Raw genomic sequence first — 19,024 nt, forward strand, 5'->3', positions numbered from 1 at the left:
AAAAATCAAACGGATAAAAATTAAAAGAGGTCAAAATAAAGATGAACTTGGTTGAAATTTAATTCATTGGATTCATATGGAGGTCATGGTTGTGCAACTTGGTGGAACCTGTAAAAAAGTTCCCCCCTGATTTTGTTTTGAATGCGGCGCAGGAGGCGAAGCGCAAAACAAGTTTGCACGCTTACAAAGTGGGATCAGATTAAACAGGATAAATAATGAACAAAAAGGTGTGCATCTCACCACCGTAAAACTTCTTAACAAGAAATATTCGTCTTGATTTTGTTGAGATTGCACCCTGAAGGCAAATGAAGCAACTAAAAATGACGAACTTGGCTAAAATCAAATTAAATATGCACGACAAGAACTGGAGAAACGAGCAAGTAACCAAGAGTGACAATGGCACAGAATTGTATTCCCGATCTAGTAAAAATAAGCGTTTAAGGTGTATGCAGCCAGTTAATATGTTTAGAAAATTATGTAAAAGAAAGTTAAAGGAATACATTTGGAAACTGTTATGAAAATACATTGTTTTAATTCATTAATATATTTATCGGATGTAAAGGATGAGTAACTTTCACCGTTGGGTATTGCAGTGATGTTTAAACATTTTAGAGTGTGAATGTATAATTTTGATAACCCATCTTCTAGTTCAGCAAGATAAGATGCATGCTGGGAAATGAAGTTGTTTAGGCAATAGTTAAGGGATCGCTGCAGCAACGTATTCAGCGGATTGAGGTTGGGCCGAAGGTGTATGTAAGTGCAACACCTGAGGGTAATTTAACAGGGCGGAGAGGCTGAGAGTTGGTAAAAATGGGGTTTTACCGGCAGTCGAAACGCTGAGTTAAATGAGAAGCCTGCGCCGTGGCGCGCTCGGAAAAGCAACATGCCGGAACGGGAGAATTAGCATGTTTATGAACTTTGTGGTTTGGATGGAGTTTTTCCTTTGAAGAAATAAAGCATGTCATGGTAAGCTTAAATGTCAGAAAACCTACTGGGTGGTAGATATGAGAACAAAGCCTAATTTAAAAATAAGAGAATGGGTTATATTACGCATTTTTGAACATTCACATAACTGTAGATATAGGTGTTCAACTGATCGTTTCAATGTATTTTTGGCTAATCAGATTAAAGTGTACAAACGTGGCATATACTGGTGACCATTTTGAATACCCTTGAGTAACTTGAGATGTACGTTACTTATTAAATTGTAGACAATATATAATGTTGATTTAAACATTAATATAAGTATTCTGTATCATTTTCTAGATGCCCCTGACGAAGGGATTTTCTATATCCCGAAATGCATTGGGTTTTTTAAAAATAAAACATCATGATATGCGGAATCAACTTGTGCCTTGGAGTTTGTTTGAATATTCCAGCAGCAGAAAGTGTATGGATAAAATGAACTGAAATAATGTTTAAAAAAGGATAAAAAATCAAACGGATAAAAATTAAAAGAGGTCAAAATAAAGATGAACTTGGTTGAAATTTAATTCATTGGATTCATATGGAGGTCATGGTTGTGCAACTTGGTGGAACCTGTAAAAAAGTTCCCCCCTGTTTTTGTCTCACATGAACAGAGCCACATTCCAGAATAGTTTTCTCTGCCACTTCCTTTGCAACCAATTAGTGCAATGACAGAGCAGAAGTCACTATCTGAGATTCCTAGATTAACACTCCGAGTTCTTCAACAAGATAAAAACTCAACAAACCTGGAAATCCCCGCTTGCTGTGTTTTGATTAGTAATAGAACTCTAATGAGCAACTGATAGGCGATCACTTCCTAGTGACATCTTTAATTGACGTCTTATGTCCAGCAAACTTACGTCAAACATGGCACCTTTCAGGTATAAATATTACCAACGTTGCCTTAAGCAATGGCCCCCGTTGTTAGCTGTGTTTCGCTGAAGCTAGCACCCTGTTGCACGTCGCCTGAAGCTGCTGTTATGCTGAAGATATCATAGCTGCTATCGCTACTGCTATCGCTGCTAACTGGCGAACAATGGTGTGGTGAACTTAGGAGCTGAACAGCCGTCCCTCTGCAAGAGCCCAGCAGATGCAAGCTGCCCGCGGACGCTGTCCCCCCTCCTTCTCCTCCTCGACGCGCTGAAGACGAGACGCTGCTTTTCTCCTGCTGAGAAATCCAGCTCCAGCGTTTCTGGTCTACCCTTGCGGGTGACTGGGATACCGAGTTTCCCTGAAGGAGATACCAGACCTCCATCATTCTATTCAGAGGTATGGTGTTGACTAAACCCTTAGTGAGAATTCTTGAAGCAAACCTTGGCAAAACCAACTTAACTTAAAGATACTTACTTACTCCCCTCCCAAGTATTAGGCTTAGGTCAGGTACACTGGGGTAGGCGTAGTTAGAAGCACCAGTTGAGTATTTTAGCCTAATGTATATATGAATGTATATATGTTTTATTCCTTTTAAACCATTGTATGGCTAAGAAACCATATCAATGCTTTTACAGTATTATTTCGCAATACTTATCTTACTGTACGTACTTTTTATAATAACAAGTCTTGCAATTGTGGCAATTCATTTCTCTTGTATGAGAAGGAAGACTGTTCAATAAATGTTAACCCTTTATTGACAAACGCCCGTCTCTCTATTCCCTACATATTGTGAAAGTAATCTGCACCAACCTGACTGAGTAAAATAACTGTCTATTGTTTCACACGACCCTAGAGATTGACTCTTGATCTGAGGAGCAAAGTTGTCATGTTGCACGGTTGTTGGAAAACTGAATCCCTTCTTGTCTGTGCCAGGGAAGCTGATCACTTCCTATTTCAGTCAAGAAAGTTTCCAGTGACCTCTGAGCTAGTTGGTAACAAACCCAATTAAGTTTAGCATAGTCAGTAGAGGCCTGGAAGATCCGCACTTCTACGTCGATACTACTGTTTATGTTATTCCAATGCGCAGGGCCTATTGGGAAAATAGGAACTACACTACAGCTACAGCAGGAAGGAGAGAGGGAATGGCAAAGAGAGGAACAGGTCTACAGACAGAGGATCACCCTGTTCATGCTCACAGAGGCAGAGATCCTACAGAGGTACAGGCTGGACTCAGACACCATTCTGGAGCTCATCAGGGACCTCAAACCACTGTTGGACCACCCCACCCCAAGGGCACACGCCATCCCAGCGCACGTGCAGGTGCTATGCAGCCTACACCTGCTTGTGCGTGGCAGCTATCAAAGTGGAGTAGCTGCGGTAGGAGGGGTGACCCAGAGCAGCCTGTCAAGGTTTTTCCACAAATTCCTTGACGCCATGATACACAGGATGGACCAATACATCTCTTTCCCTGCAACCCACGCAGAACTGGTACAAACAAAAGCTGACTTTTACCAGATGGCACAATTTCCCCAAATCATCGGCTGTATAGATGGCACGCACATTCCGATTTGCCCCCCTGCTGACACAGAATACATATACCGCAATAGGAAGTCTACGCACACCATCAATGTTCAGGTGATCTGCAATGCGAAGTGCACCATCACAGACCTGGTCGCAAAATTCCCAGGGAGTACCCACGACTCCTACATTTTTCAACAGAGCGGCATCTATGCACGGCTGACGGCTGGCGAATTTGGTGAAGGATACCTCCTAGGTGAGACACATCATCAGACCCCCATAACACAAAGTAGCTAAGTGAAATACATGTATGCATGTGAGTAATGTTACCCCTTTTCCTTCTAGGCGACAGTGCATATGCCCTCCGCTCATTCATACTCACCCCCTACCTCAACCCCTCTACACCCAGCCAAAGGAGGTATAACCGGGCCCACAAAAGCACAAGGAATGTAGTTGAACGGACCTTTGGCATCTGGAAAAGCAGATTCAGATGAGGCAGTATACCCCCATCACCTGCTGCAAGATCATAGCTGTCAGTGCAATGTTGCACAACCTTACGGTGAAGAAGGGCACTGAGGTGGAGTTGTCAGACTACGAGGACCATGACGACGACGTTGCTGTGCCACAAACACAACCTGCTGGGGTGTCTACGCCAAGTGATGGCAGATACAGACGTGAGGAGATTACAGAAAACTATTTCTGAGTGAGTACAGATGCACAGACAGGTCAATGGATGTTAGGAAATGAAATATTTAATAATGTTGCAACAACGTTACTGCACTGATGTGCAACAAAAGAAAATGTAAACAAAAAGTTGTTAAATGTCAATTGTCCGGGTTGCCTCACCCGCCACGGCAAGCTTATTTTTTGCTGCGCTTAGCAGCCCCACTGGGATGTGCCTCTCCCCCTTCTGCATGTCCAGCAGCCTCAGCAGAGCGCCTGCTGCTCCGGCGCGGCTCTGACACTGCGCTGGCCGGGCTGCTGCGGCTGCTGCTGTCCCCAGCCTCGTCCAGGTCCAGGGCTGGATTGCCAACAGTGTTTGAAATTATAAGTGCCTCCATGGCGATCGTAATGCGGGCCATGCCCCTAGTGACCTCAGCCGTGTTCTGGGTCAGGCTGGCCTCCATATTTGCCCCACGTTGGCATAGCTGGGCGGTAGCAGCAGCAAGGCGGTTGATTGCCCTATTATGCATGCGGGCATCCCTGCGGCGAGAGTGCTCGTGGTCATCCAGTTTGGTACAGAGCTGCGTGATGGCAGTGATCATTCGGCCAAGACCTGTAGCAATGTCCTTATTGCTTTCTACAAATGTCTTAAACCCCTGCGCCATCTCTCCCATCTGCAGGTTATGCACCCGCAACTGGCGCTGGCAGGCCAAGATGGATTTAGCCTGCATCCGCTGGATCTTTACCATACTGCCCTCCAGCCCTTGAAAAACGCTGCCCTCCCGTGCTGGAAGTGCACTGCTGGATGTTGTTCGCCTCCGGGGATTGCTGCTGCCCTGCTGCGTGGGCTGGGGTGCCACAGGTGTTACTGTGTTGCTAGCTGGGGCCTGACCCGCTGCTCCCTCGATGGGGTTCAATGGAGCTACAATAATACTCCTGGCAGGAGATGTGGCAGGTGCAGGGTGGCTCTGTGGTGGAGAGTTATCTGGGGAGAACTGCAATGGGGGCGTGCCAGATAGTCGGGGGGAGTGTAGAAATGTGAGGGAATGTCCAAGGTCCTCCTCATTTTCCAGGGCACTGGTGTTCTCATCCGCCTCCTCCTCCTGTGCTGGTTGACTGGTGCTTGGCCCTGCCACCGCACTGGCAGATGGTGCTGGTGCTGGTGCTTCAGTAGCTCCTGCTCCTCCGCCTGATGGTGCCCCTAGGTATAAAGAAGCATTTGTGAATTGAGTGCTGATGTATTACAGTCACTACAATTAAAGCATTGCACATATCATTTCAAATACTTTGATTCAGTTTCACAGTTCTTTTCATTATGCTTCTGCACTGGCATTTGTGCCTAGTTCTGCTGACTACATTTACCATGATGCATTTCTCATGTCTGTTGGTAGCAGTACTGGGCTGGGGTTTGGCTGTGCATTGGGTCTCAAGGGGAGGTGTCTGGTAGGGTGTGTCATGATGTGCATGCTTCTTACCTTTAGCTGTAGCTCTGGCTGAGCTATCCAGGTCCCCAACTCCAACCACACTCTCCCTCTCGATGGTAGTCGCCACTAGTTCCTCCAGGTCAGTGAGGGGTGGCGCCGGGTTCCTGCCTCCACCAGTAAGTCCTGCTTGCCTCTGCAGCTCTGCCAGTTTGCGCTTTGTGAGGCTGCGGATATCATAGAACCTCTTCTTGAGGTTGTCAAGGCTACTGGGGGTGACACCGACAGCGTTGACTTTCTCCCCTATTTCGCTCCACAGCCTCCTCTTCGTGCTCTCAGGTACAGTGAGGGACAGCCTCCCAAACAGCTGCCTGTGTACCCTCACCACCTCCTCCACCAACACTTGCAGCTCCATGGTGCTGAATTTTGGTTTCCTCTTGTGCCCAGCCTTCTGGCTCTCAGTGCTGCTAGCCATGTTTCACAGTGCTCTGGATCCTGCTTCCACTGCTGCTCACTGTGAATGCTCAGCTCAGGCTGCCTCTCCAGAAAGTTCTTAATGAGCTGCACCTGCCTGGGTAGCCACTCCCTGCTAGGGTGGGGGAGGGTGGTTCCACCTCATTGGCTGTTGTCTTTGGTTTCAGTTTGACTTGCTTGCCGATTCGGCATTCACCGATTCGGTATTTACCGAATCGGATTTTACCGAATCGGATCTTACCGATTCGGTAAATACCGATTCGGTATTTACAATGCGTTCCTATGGGCCTTTTGGCCATGGGGGTGTATTGCGATTACCGATTCGGTATTTGCCGAATCGGTTGTAGCCGATTCTGTAAATTCCGATTCGGTGAATGCCGATTCGGTACGTATCGAATCACAATACCGATTACTACCGAATCGGTATTTTTCCGATTTTTTTTATCTACATCTCATTTTCCGAATTCAAAATACCGATTCGGTGCGATTCGGTATTTTAAAATCGGAAAATGCGTATTAACTACATCGGTCCCTTGGTTCCAAGGGCTCCCCTGTCTGGCTTAACCATTACATTGATAGGTTTCGATGGAACACCTTCCCTTAGCCCATTGTCACAACCACTCGCATTCCATGTTGATAAGTTTACTGCTCCATGTCCGTTTTTGCTTTCTCCGAAAACACCAGACAATATTGTGGGTCTTGATATGCTCAAATATTTCAGGGCTACGATACGATGTTCTCCAGAAGGAGTACGGGTTATTTTGAATGACAACTACCCTGTGATTGAGAGATCTTGTATTGTTAAAGAGGACATTGCATTAGCTTCACTCTCTAGTACTTTGTGGGCTACTTCAGACACCGATGTAGGACAAATGATTATTCGGCCAGTGCATATTAGTGTTAAGGAGGGTGCATCATTGCCAAGACTGCCTCAGTATAAAATTTCTCGAGAAGGAGAAGCCCTCACACGCATTGTACGTGATGTGATTAAAGTAGGGGTCGTGGAAGAAGTTCCTTACAATATTTGCACAATAGTCTGATTCTTCCCATTTTGAAAAAAGATACTGACACTAAGATTTACAGATTTATCATTGACTTGAGAGAAGTAAACAAGATTGTAGTACCGCAGTACCCTGTGGTTTCTGACATAACAACACTACTTACTTTGATTCCTCCGACAGCAACTACATTCTCTGTGATAGACTTGAAGAACGCTTTCTTTTCGATCCCTATTCATCCTGAAAGCCGATATTTGTTTGGTTTCACTTTGAATAATCGATCGTATAGATTTTGTAGAGTTCCTCAAGGCTATACTGAGAGTCCTAGTATTTATAGTCCAGCATTGAAGAGACAGCTTGATACCTTTATTTTGCCTGAAGGGGTGGCTCTCATACAATATGTCGATGACATCTTGTTGGCAGCTGATACGCCTGAACTATGTGAAGAGTGTACTTTGTCTTTGCTTTCTTTTCTTGCTACACACCATCATAAAGTGTCACAAAAGAAATTGCAATATTGTAGACCGAAGGTAACATACGTAGGTCACCTTCTGTCTAAGGAGGGCCGTGCACTTACATCAGATCGCATTCAAGCAATTTTAGACACCCCACACAGAAAGATGTCCGTGCATTCATTGGTTTGACTTTGTTTTGTAGGCAATGGATATGGGCTTTTCACACATTGTTAAACCCCTGCTAGCGCTTCTGACTAAAAACACTCCTATCCCCCTTCCACTGACAGATGAATACCAAAATGCTTTTCGTCAGTTAAGACAAGCTCTTTGCTCTGCACCAGTGTTAGGCACACCAGTTTACACAAAGGTTTTTACACTCTATGTACATGAGAAAGATGGATGTGCATTGTCAGTTTTAGTACAGACACACGGGGACAAGCAGCGTCCTTGAGCATACTTTTCTGTAGTTCTTGATCCTGTTGCTCGTGCATTGCCTGGGTGCTTCCGTTCAGTTGCAGCGACAGCTGTGTCCATACGTCAGAGTGAAGGGATAGTTTTTTCACACAAACTGTTGGTGCTAGCACCCCGTGCAGTAGATGCCCTTTTGAATCACACTAAGACACAACACTAAACTAGTGCTCATCTGACAGGATACGAATTGACACTGTTAGCACCTCATATCACCTTGAAGAGGTATGCGACACTGAACCCAGCCACTTTGTTGCCATATCCTGTGAATCAGTCCCAGTAAAAGTAACCTCACGATTGTATATTCCTTACTGAGGAACAGACAAAGGGTTGCATCAATATGCAAGATATGCCCCTTCCAGATGTAGATGGGGAACTGTGGGTTGATGGGTCCTGTTTGAAGTTACCAGATGGCACAACTTTAGCTGCTTATGCAATCACCACGCTTGAGTCAGTAGTGGAAACAGCTTGCATACCTCAGAAGTCGGCTCAAGCAGCTGAACTAATAGCTTTTACACGAGCGTGTGAACTTAGCACTGACTTGTGTGTGAACATTTACACGGATAGCCGCTATGCTTTTGGAGTGGTTCATGATTTTGGCCTACTCTGGAAGGAAAGAGGCTTTCTTTCATCCCACGGGATGCAGATAATGCACGGAGAGTTAGTACATAATCTCTTGACTGCACTTACATACCCAAAGAAAGTTGCTATTATGAAGTGTAGCGCACACAAGAAAATCATTGACAAAATAGGACAAGGCAATGCCTTTGCAGATCGCGTGGCTCGTGAGACTGCGATGCAGCGAAGCACTACTTCCATGTACGTAGTGAAGTCTCAAGCTGAGCGTTGGCATGACGCTAGAGAAGAAGTATTGGATATACAGAGATCTGTCTCTGTGGAAGAGCTTGAGCAATGGTCTAAAGAAGGAATGATAGACGATGAGGGCTGTTGGCGTAACAAAGAAATGAATAAATGGGAATTGCCTGCAGCCTATTTACAACCTAAGGTTCAAATAGCACATGGGCTGGCACATGTTGGAGCTCTAGCAATAACTAAATTGCTTACGCAAGTTTGGGAGCATCCTGAAATTGCCAGCACAGCTAAAAGAGTAGTACAGTCTTGTTTGATCTGTTGGCAGTATAATCCTGGAAAAGGGACACAGACTCCTACAGGAGAGTTTGCTACACCAAACGCACCTTTTGAAGTTTTGCAGATGGATTATATCCAACTTGAATGCTGCAATAATCTGAAATATGTCCTAGTGGTGGTATGTGCCTTCAGTAAATGGAAAGAGGCATGACCTACGAAGGAAAATACTTCTCTCACTACAGCAAAGGTGCTTTTAAAGGAGTTTTTCCCTAGATATGGTGTTTGTAAATTTTTGTGGAGTGACAACGGACCTCATTTTATTGGGCAAGTTGTTGAGTATGTCGTGAAAGGGTTAGTGATCAAACAGAAGTTCCATACAGTCTTCCACCCTCAATCAGCAAGATTAGTGGAAAGATACAATGCTACTTTAAAATTGAAGTTAGCGAAAATACAAGCTTCCACGTCTTTAAAGTGGCCAGATGCATTACCCTTGGCATTGTTGTCCATAAGATCGGTGCCACACTCACGATCTGGTCTTACCCCATATTAAGTGGTCTTTGGGAGACCGATGAATATTTGGGGAGTTCCTAAGCCACGCCCCATGCATGATGTTCCTTGTGTTCTGTTGAATGAATATTTGGTACAGTTAACCGACAGTTTGATCTCTATTCATCAACAGGTTCGAGAAGCGCTTTCTGACAGATCTACAGGTGAGGCCCACAAACTTCGTCCTGGCGACTATGTGATGGTCAAGGTCTTCGACAGATCGAACAGCCTGGAGCCAAGGTGGCGAGGACCAGAGCAAGTGCTCCTTGCAACAAGGACAGCAGTTCAAGTGATGAACAAGAGGAACTGGGTCCATAGCACACATTGCAAACGTGTGTCGCCTGCCTTGGTGGAACCTGCTGTGCTGACCGACCATCAAGAGATTCTGGAGACGGAGAATGGTCAAGCTACCTCACCTGACGAATCTGCGGAAGTCGCCCCGGACCACACGATTCCTGGAGCATCGCGATACCACTTGAGACCAAGGAAAGATCTGCTTTGCCGAAAAAGACTGGTTGAGCTACCGCCCTGGGTTAGTGAAACGGAGAGCCAATGTGGCAAGGGGGGGGGGATTAGCCCTGCGTAGTGTAGTGACCTGTGGTAAAGAAATCAGCAGCTGCCCAGGGATAAGAGCTCCAACGATTGTTTTCAACGAGTTTTTAGAAAGATCAATTATCGCTGTTGCTGAAATGAATAACAAAAGAATCATTTGTGCTGTAGGGTTTGTTATTGCTCTGGTGGTTATGGCAATAATCACCTGGTTTGTTGAGAAAGTGGCTCATGCTCGACAGCTTTTTGTTGCCACTACTCCAGCTTCAGTGGAACATCAGTATTTTACGCTTCCCTACCATGAGCAGAAGCATCGACAATCTTACTTAAATAACACATTCATCCAGATGTTGCATCATACACACAATGCCACGAATGCCACCAACTGTTGGGTGTGTGGAATGATACCTGCACACCAAAAGAAAGGAGGAACACCTTTTATTCCTCTACCATTTTCCCATAATGGTTCTTATCAAGCTTAGTATGCTCTTTTGTTTGCTTCCGGAAAACCTTCAGTAGGAGGAATTATCTTTCGTCTGAATAAAGTATGCTATCAAGATAAAGATGGTTATCCTCAAGCTAAAGGGATTAAATGGGAATGGGAAGAGTACCAACCGGGCAATATTTCGACACCATATGTCTTCACGAATATGAGGAACATCAAAGACAATGGACCTTTTGTGATTTCTGTGACCAGAGCTAAAGCAGAATTGTGTATAAGTAGTGTTAGGAGAATTCCAGTAGGACGGAGTGAATGTATTTTAACATTGACTATTGAAGGTGCTAATAACAGTAGTTTTACGTCTTCACATAATTCGTATTTTGTGTGTGGTAATAAGGGATACTATCAATTACCTGTTGGGTGGTCCGGGGTATGTTACATATAATTTTTGTTACCACCTGTGTTCTTGGCCCCTCCATCGTATCACCGAAATTTAAAGTTGTATAATGACATTTCCAAGAATAGATACAACGAACAATAAGTACAGATGAGGTTGATCAGACTGATACCACTTTGCAACAATATGTGGATTTCAATTTGGTCTTGTTCTTCTTTGTGGGTGCTGCATTGAATAGCAGAAAGATAAGGCGATTGACTCGTGTTGTGGAAACTGTCACCAATCAAACAGCTATGGCACTTGGGAACATTACAGAGGAACTGCAAATTGCAAGGACTGTAGCACTCCAAAATCGCATGGTGTTAAATGTGATTTTGGCTGATCGAGGTGGTGCATGTCGCATCATCATTAGCAGTTGCTGTGTGTTTATACCAGATCACTCACCTTCAGTATATGATGCAATCTCAAAACTGCATAAAATTGCTGCAGAAATTCACACAGAGACTGGTCCATGGACATTTTCGAAATGGATATTGACACTCTTTATTACTTGGGGCTGGAAGCTACTGACTATTCTATGTATACTGCTGGTGCTACTATTTACATGCTGTACTTGTATACAATGTGGTCCTATACTTTGCTCCATGTGTATCACTGCTTGTACACCTGCCAAAAGAAATATTGCAGAAATAAAAGCACAGCAAATGGTAAATAAAGAAGTAGCTGAGATGATGAGCATCAATGTATAGGATGTGTATCTAGATTACCCCAGATAAACGAATGTCTTCAGCTAACGCTGAAAGGGTCGTCTGTTTTAATTTGTCAGCAATTAGGTTAAGCATTAGCAGAAGACATCCTGCATTTAGAGATTATCTTGTCCGTTTTGCGGAATCCATTTTGAATTTCTGTCAGCCATTTTGTTTGCCATGTGCTCGCCATAGGCTCTGTCCTACCTTCCTGTTAACTGCTCTCAAAATCTGCCTAGAGACGAGATATATTTAGCCTTTTCTGCTTCGCACATGCTCAGTTGAGCTTGCAGCTGTCCCCAGTCGGTAACTGTCAGGATGTGTCCACCAGAATTAGCAAACTGTTAGCTCCTCCCACTTGTTGCCTGTACACTTTCTGTATGACCTTATATGTACCTACAACGAGCATTTTTGTACTTGTACCGCCTTCATTTGAGCCCCTGTGTGGGTATAAAAGGACCAAGCTCCTTCCATTCAGTGTGCCAATTCATACATTACTGAAGGGTGCTGTGTGAATGTAGTTCCACCTCATGAGGTTTAATAAACTCTGTACTTTCTAATCCAGTTTCTGTGCCAACTTCTTCCTATTGGTCTGAGGACTCTGTGCAGAGAAGGGAGAACCCCTAGCACTGGTAGGCCTTGCTAAGGCTCACCACCACAGGGTGTTGGGAAAAGCGGTCATATCACGGTAAGCCATTAAAGCAGACATAGTGCCAAACATCCCCTCTCCCTGAACATTGCCTCTTTTTATTTGCGACTTAAGGTCCATTAAACTGGTGGGTGTCTGCATAAGCGCATTCTCAATCTTTGCATGACCAGGGTACACATGTATTCAGCCCAGGTGGTCTGTTCCATATTCGTCCACTGGGAAAAGGTGGACCATATTTCTTTAAAGGCATAAATATTACCGTTACTTATCCAACATTCACACTGTTGCCTCTGTAGGTCATTTTCTCTAAGGGACGAAAAGCTGACTGAAGAGCGCAAGGAGGCCAGTCGGGGGAATTCAACAATTTATATAAATCCTGCTTAACTGTAGGCCACGGGGAAGCAGGAAAAGTGTGTGTAGGGGTAAAGCCGCAGGCGTTGGGCTGATGGAGACTTGTTGTCATTCCCGCAGCAAGGGCAGGGTTAGCGGGCGTGGTCGGTGTCATAGGAAAAATCAGGAGGGATGGTGTGACAGGGAGAACAGTAAGAGGGGCAGTGGGGGAAGGAGTGGGCGGTGGCGGGGGTACATGCAGGGTGTGAGGCGTCAGGGCAGGGTACATTGGAGCATATGCAGGAGGGCTTTCTAGCATAGCATCAAACAAGAAATCACCCCTTCCATATGGCCCTTTCCTTTCTCCTCACGAGCTGGATAACATTTTTGTACCCAGGCCCCATGCTCCCTATCGGCTATTTCTACTAACTTTGTCATTTGATTTTGTAAATTTTCTCTGGCGTGGTCGGCCATTGACATATGTTCCTGTTCTCTTTCTTGAGCCTTCTGCTTTCTAGTTCTCTGCTCTATCTCTTTCCTTCAAAATTGGACAGATTCAAACATAGACAGGCGCGTTTTTCTTTTCATTAATTGTTCCTCTAAGTTGGCGAGAACTTGGGAATTAAAGGAGCCATAAAGTGGCCACTGTAATTCCGCGTTACTTTGTTTATTATATTTTACCCAGAATGAGGAAAACATTATGGCAGAAGGGCCATGTTTAACATATATCGTATGGCCAGAGGTCCCTTCTGGAGGAAGCGGACAGGCAGCCTCCAGCTGGGAGTCCTGCGTACACATACAACAACATAATCTTTTGAACTTACTATTGAGTGGCATGCTTGAAAACAGATAAGAGAAACCAACGGGTTTTTAAAACTCACCTTGCTTGCTTGGCTTTTGCCATAGTCAATAACAGCAGAATCATACAGAACAGACACCAGCGGGTTTTAAAAACGTACCTCGCTTGCTTGGCTTTGGCAAAAGTCAATAACAGCTTGGCTTTTGCGAAAGTCAATAACAGAATTATACAGACTTGGTGGGTGATCAGTCCACCCTTACCTTACAGGGGTAGTTCTCTTCTGCAGACGTAGGGCTGTGTCCTGCTCCAGAAATTATTTGCTAGGGGACTCCAGCGAGAACACGGTCATGTGGCCCAGATCGGGTGAGGAGGAACATCGTGCGAGTCGTTCGGCTTACCGGATTGCAAGAATCCCTCGGGTAGGGTACCTCCGTCGGAGTCTCTCCGTGCACCTCCTCACATCCACCGTGCCTGACCTTCGTGCTCGTGGAGTCCCTGTTCAGGCGCCATTTGAAGAACCGGATTAACCCACTTATTGGGTCTCGGCGGCGGGGGAACCACCCAAGCCTTCCATACCCTTCATACGTAGTAAATGGAGATACAGGAGCCTTCGTCTGCAGGAGGAACCCATATTTATTCAAATAGCTCGTGCTATGGAACATAGTCCCAAGCTCGTCAGAAACAAGACAGAGGAGGCTGCTGCTTTACTCCGCAGCTTACAAGCCTTTTATACTTTTTCATGTCAGTCTTTTGGCTGTTAGTTCATTGTTCAATCAGGGCAGTGTTTGCAGTTGATAACCAGATTGATTGATTGATTGATTGATTGATTGATTGATCGTTGCGTTTCAGCTCATGGCCCGGCAGTCTGCCTTGGAACTGCAGGCCTCTGCTGTCATGGATATGCCGGTACTAGGCGTTGTGACGCTTCGCTAATGCCGCTGGCCTCGTGCTGGAGTCTGAACATGCAGGGCAGGGTACCACACAATGGAGTACCGGTCCTTCAGCAGGTGAGCTACTACAGGATATTTGTATCTGCTGGTTGCAGCAGGGATGTGGCTGCTCGAGGCACTACTTGTCTCTGTGTCCCCGTACCTTGTCCAAGGTTGGGTCTAGGTGCGACCCCCGCAGGGATTGCCTCTTTTACGTGGTGCGGGCTGACCTCACAGGCTGTGGCAATTTGTCTCCGACCGCAGGCCTCAATTGATAGGGGTGTTGGTACGGTGGGTGACCAGCAGGTGGCGCTGAGGCAGCAGCTACCAAGTCGCCTCTCTCTCGGTCCTCCGGGTTTTGCGGGCCAGCGACACGGCAATGCAGGGCAACTTTCTCGTTCCTTCTGGTGTGGAGGCGGCACTCCTGCTTCGTTTGAGTCAGCGTGATGCCGGGCAGCTGTCCGATGGCCTCACGGCACTCCTCTCTGTTACCGCGGAGGTCGGCGCTCTTACCATACTCGGGCGGTCGCTGCACCGCACAATTCATGGCAAGTGCCTTGTCTTCTCACATGCCCCGTACTGTGGAGGCTGCCGATGCGCTGGAAGCGGGGGTCTCAGTAGGAGAGTGCGAGCAGGGCCACGGGGTTTGGCAGGCGCTGCCTCACAATAGGGTTGCAGGCTTTCTTGCCGCTGCGGGCTGATTGCTGTGCCGGCATGGAGGTTTGCCTGCAGGAAAGGCTTTGGGCTTTAATTACTGCTTTGGTACCTTCAGTTCTGGTGTTGCGTCTCTGGTTTCACGGCCTTCAGGTCCTTGTTGGGTCGTGGCACATCTTCATTGGGACACACGCCAACCGGCTTGGACAGTTTCCTGCTGATTTAAGGTCCGCTGAACTGGTGAGAAGAACGGGGCAATGTTCGGTTGTTCTCGCCTACATCAGGATCACCTGTTCACCCTCCTCCACTTCTGATATCCGGGGGGTGAGATGAAGCTAGACTCGGCTGCCGCTCTGGAGAGTGGCATCACGCTCGATCACCACTGCAGTCATCGGTGTCCGTGGACAGCAGTGGGGGTTGCCACCAGTCCGGCTCATTTCCTCCCCCACGAGGTACGATGAAGAATGGCGGCAGGCATACGGGCTAGCGACCCGCCTTGTCGCCAATGTGGTGTTGGGCAGACACAGTACAGTATGGTGCAGTATCTGGCCACGAGCACGTGCACCCGGGCCCTTTTATTGGCGGGCCACGTCACTTGTGACACCCGTGAAGGATGGGTGTGGGGGTGCAGTGTATCCAGCCCTCAAGGGAGTGGCTGGGGTTACAGCTTCCTGCGGAACACTAGAATGTGACCCGCAGGACATTACACCACTCACATGTAAGCCCTTAAGTACTCTAAGGTGAGGGTTGGGATGATTCGGGGGCCCCTACCAGAGGAGGAGTCAGACAGGGAGGAGGATACTCCCATGACCTTTATCCAGTTTTGCCCTAGAGTTGGCTCCCTGATCTGGTTTGAACTGGAGTATGCAAGGAGGGCAACAACTGAAATGTGCCCTTACAGCAGATTATGTGGCACTGGCAATCGCTCCCACCCCAGCCTAATACAATAAATCCTGTCTGGCAGGTGGTCACACCTCCTGCTGATAGGAAACCTATTATCCCACCTGCCCGTGAATGGGCTTAGATCAGCAGCAGGAGGGCAGAATTGTGTCGGGGGTAGGCAGCAGCCCTAGGTTGCTGTTAGGCTCTGTAAGATCGGTCCTGGGAGCATGGAGGGTTCCCCAGAGGGGCCCTACCTTGGATGGAATCAAACCTCCAACACAAGATATGGTGTTGGGGTATGATTCCAACATGTTTGATACCAAACATGCCCAGATTTGTTCCTGCAGGCTTAGAAATGGTCATCGCGTAATGACGCATGGCCTCTCTATATCGTAACAGTTGATTCACTTACAAAGCCCGGAAAGTGGAATCCAGGGTTTGTAGGGGGTATCTGCTCATGCAAGGCCACCCTAATACTCGTAACTGAGCACTCTGCCTTTGGGACTGAAAGGCCTTCTAGAGGGATGACTTATAGGTTTCACGTGCAGTGACGTTAGATGTAAGGAAACAACTTTTGTGATAGGTGCATGCACCAACTCACACATGCTGCAATGACAGGCCTGTAGTCATAGTTTGGAGGGTCCCTCATGGGTGGCACAATGCATGCTGCAGCCCACAAGGGACTCCTGGGGTACCCATGCGCTAGGTACCTCAGTACCATATACTAGGGTCTTACAAGGGTGCCCCAGTAGCCAAAAAGGAATGTGCCAGTTACTCACCATAGCCAATTTAGGGAGGAAGTACAGTGACTGGGGTCCTGATTAGTAGGAATCCAGTCAGACTAGTAGGAAAACAGTTATGACACCAGCAAAATGTAGGGGTAACCATAAAAGCAGATCCTACTTTCCTACACCATGTATTTGATCTTAGGTAATGTAACTGGTGCTCATGTAAAGCGTCTATACTTTGGGACGAGCTTGCGCTGTATTCAAAAATTGCAGAAAATTAACAAAACAAAAACAAAAAGCCTTAACCCTAAGGAAAGACAAATAGAACCCATTTCCTGGCTGATTTTTACAAAGTAAAACCAGAAAAGCTGGATAAATTGTGGCTTCCACTTAAATTGTTTGATCTTATGCTAATTATGTTTATTTCACCATAACTCTTTTTTTCCTAATTTTCGCATATGAAAGCACTTTCATATGTGAGTACAGACTACCAGTTGTAGAAAACTGTCACTTTTAATAGTACTTTTCAATGCAGTGCTATAATGTGCCTTATTAATGTAAAAGCTTCCACATTTTAAATAAATACACATTTTTGAATTTTGAAGAGATTTTACAATATTTTACATGATGTTTGTTGTATGACTTACATAGCAAATATTTCAGGGCTCGGCTCATGCACTGGCTCTAAGATCCAAGCCAGATGCTTGGTACGGCTTTGGCTTGGCTCTCCAAGTTAATTTGTTGGATGAGTTGTCTACTGTCCCAGCAGAGGGCGCCAGAGAGCCAGAGAGCAGAGCAAAGCAGCACAGTGTTTGTGTTTGCGGGAGAAGGAGAAAGAGCAGGAGAGCAGCGCGGCGTGGTAGCCGCCGCGCCCCACAGCAGTAGAGGGACAGCGGCGTTGAAGCTGAAAGCGCCGAAAGTGGAGCCGCGGAAAGCCGTGGAGGCCGTGGGAGCCGCAGCGGTTTGCGGTTAGCGGCCACGCCTGCCTGCAAAGGGAGCTGCGAGCATCACCAGCGGGGGGTGCACAAACCCCTCCAAACTGCTCCATGCATCCCGTGTCTCCAGCTGCAACCCCCCCCTGTCCCCAGCTCGAGGGGGGAGGAGAGATTAGCAGCCGCCCCAGTGTGTTCTGCGGACTGGTAGCAGGGGGTTGAGAGCAACCTCTCTGTGCTCTACTCTGCGCTGTGTTCAAAAAGGATCCACCGTAGCTCCCCCGCTGTGACGCTGATAGACCTTCTGCATGTCCTGCTAACGCTGATCACCTATAAGCTGAAGATGGAGGGAAATATTAGCAAGGAACTAGCGGTGACAGGCATTGTCCGCCTTGGCTTAACACCTCTCTCCGCCACTTCAGAAACGCAAGACTGCACCGTATTATCAAGGATATGGTGTAGCCTAGCGTTTCCCCCTGCGATGGCGATAAGTGTAACGACTTAGCGCCAACGCAGGCACCCTTGCACCAGAGTGCAAGGGTGTCTGCGAGCAGGGAGGTTTGTTTATGTACAGGAAGGTATCCCTTCCTGCACATAAACAAACCTAAAATGCCAGTTTGTAACTTACATGTGTGCTGCTTCGTTCAGCATACATGTAAGTTACAAAACGGCATTTATAAAAAAGGTTTGTTTATGTCCAGGAAGGGACACTTTCCTGTACATAAACAACCCATGGCATTTTGTTTTTTCTATGTGCGCTGCACAAGGGAGCACACATGGAAACGAGAACTATTGCATTCCAAATGCTTGAAGGCATCGCTGAGTTGCCCCCTTCTGTCTCCTATGGCCCCTGAAGAGCTCCTTGTTGCTACGAGTTAAATAAACAAGACTGTGGTCACAATGGTGCAAGAGAGACCCCCCTGCCACATGCAGTAAGAGAAACTCCTTAAACAAAATAGTGCTTAAAGACTAAAGAAGAATTACTGTGTAAAAACTGAAGTAAAAGGGCCAGGCCTCATGGGAGGTTACAAATGAAGACAAGGCGGTACTAAGGAGGGACTAACAAGCCTAATAACAAATCAGATGCCAGCATTTAAGAAGGACAGTGACACAAGCCAATCACAAATATGGGTGAAGGGTGGGCAGGGCTCAAATACAGCACGGCTGACAGAGCAGCGCATGCAATGTCCAGGCTCGACCTAAAGAGGAACAAAGTTTTATCTCCCAGAGAAAGCTCAGTTCGGGGAACAATAGCGACTGGGCTCCTACTCCTGAGAAGTAGGAAGGTGGGGCCTTCTGAGGAGGAACAGCTGGGGAGCTAGTCCTGCGCAACCTCTTCTCCCAAACCAAACTAGTTGTGGCTGACCAAAGTGTAAAATAAGGATCCACAAATTGAAGATAAAAAGTAGAGGTTTATTTGAAGAAAAGATCCCATCCACAGGTGAACATCCAGCCAGCAATAAAGTAGGATAGCAACTGCTTAGTGATCAAAGGATAACATTCCATCAGAGAATCC

The 19,024-nt window shown here is 46.5% G+C and overlaps 1 protein-coding gene across 1 annotated transcript; it reads right to left on the minus strand.

Annotated features, from left to right (window-relative positions):
* Positions 1-4,217: 4,217 nt before the first annotated feature.
* LOC147736483 (uncharacterized) lies at positions 4,218-5,916 on the minus strand. Its single transcript, XM_086953761.1, has 2 exons — positions 5,496-5,916; positions 4,218-5,221 (listed from the first exon to the last, which is right to left on the minus strand). Exons 1-2 carry the CDS (start codon positions 5,914-5,916, stop codon positions 4,218-4,220), a joined length of 1,425 nt encoding a protein of 474 aa, XP_086809887.1.
* Positions 5,917-19,024: the final 13,108 nt, after the last annotated feature.

This window comes from Lissotriton vulgaris, chromosome 1_2 (assembly GCF_964263255.1).
Source record: "Lissotriton vulgaris chromosome 1_2, aLisVul1.2, whole genome shotgun sequence".
In the NCBI taxonomy this organism is placed as follows: Eukaryota; Metazoa; Chordata; class Amphibia; order Caudata; family Salamandridae; genus Lissotriton; species Lissotriton vulgaris.

Excerpts from the sequence above, each read along its gene's own strand:
- LOC147736483 (XM_086953761.1), bottom strand. The coding sequence starts at position 5,916 with ATGGCTAGCAGCACTGAGAGCCAGAAGGCTGGGCACAAGAGGAAACCA. Across the intron at positions 5,222-5,495 it reads AGCCAGAGCTACAGCTAAAG|GGGCACCATCAGGCGGAGGA; the intron begins GTAAGAAGCATG and ends CTTTATACCTAG.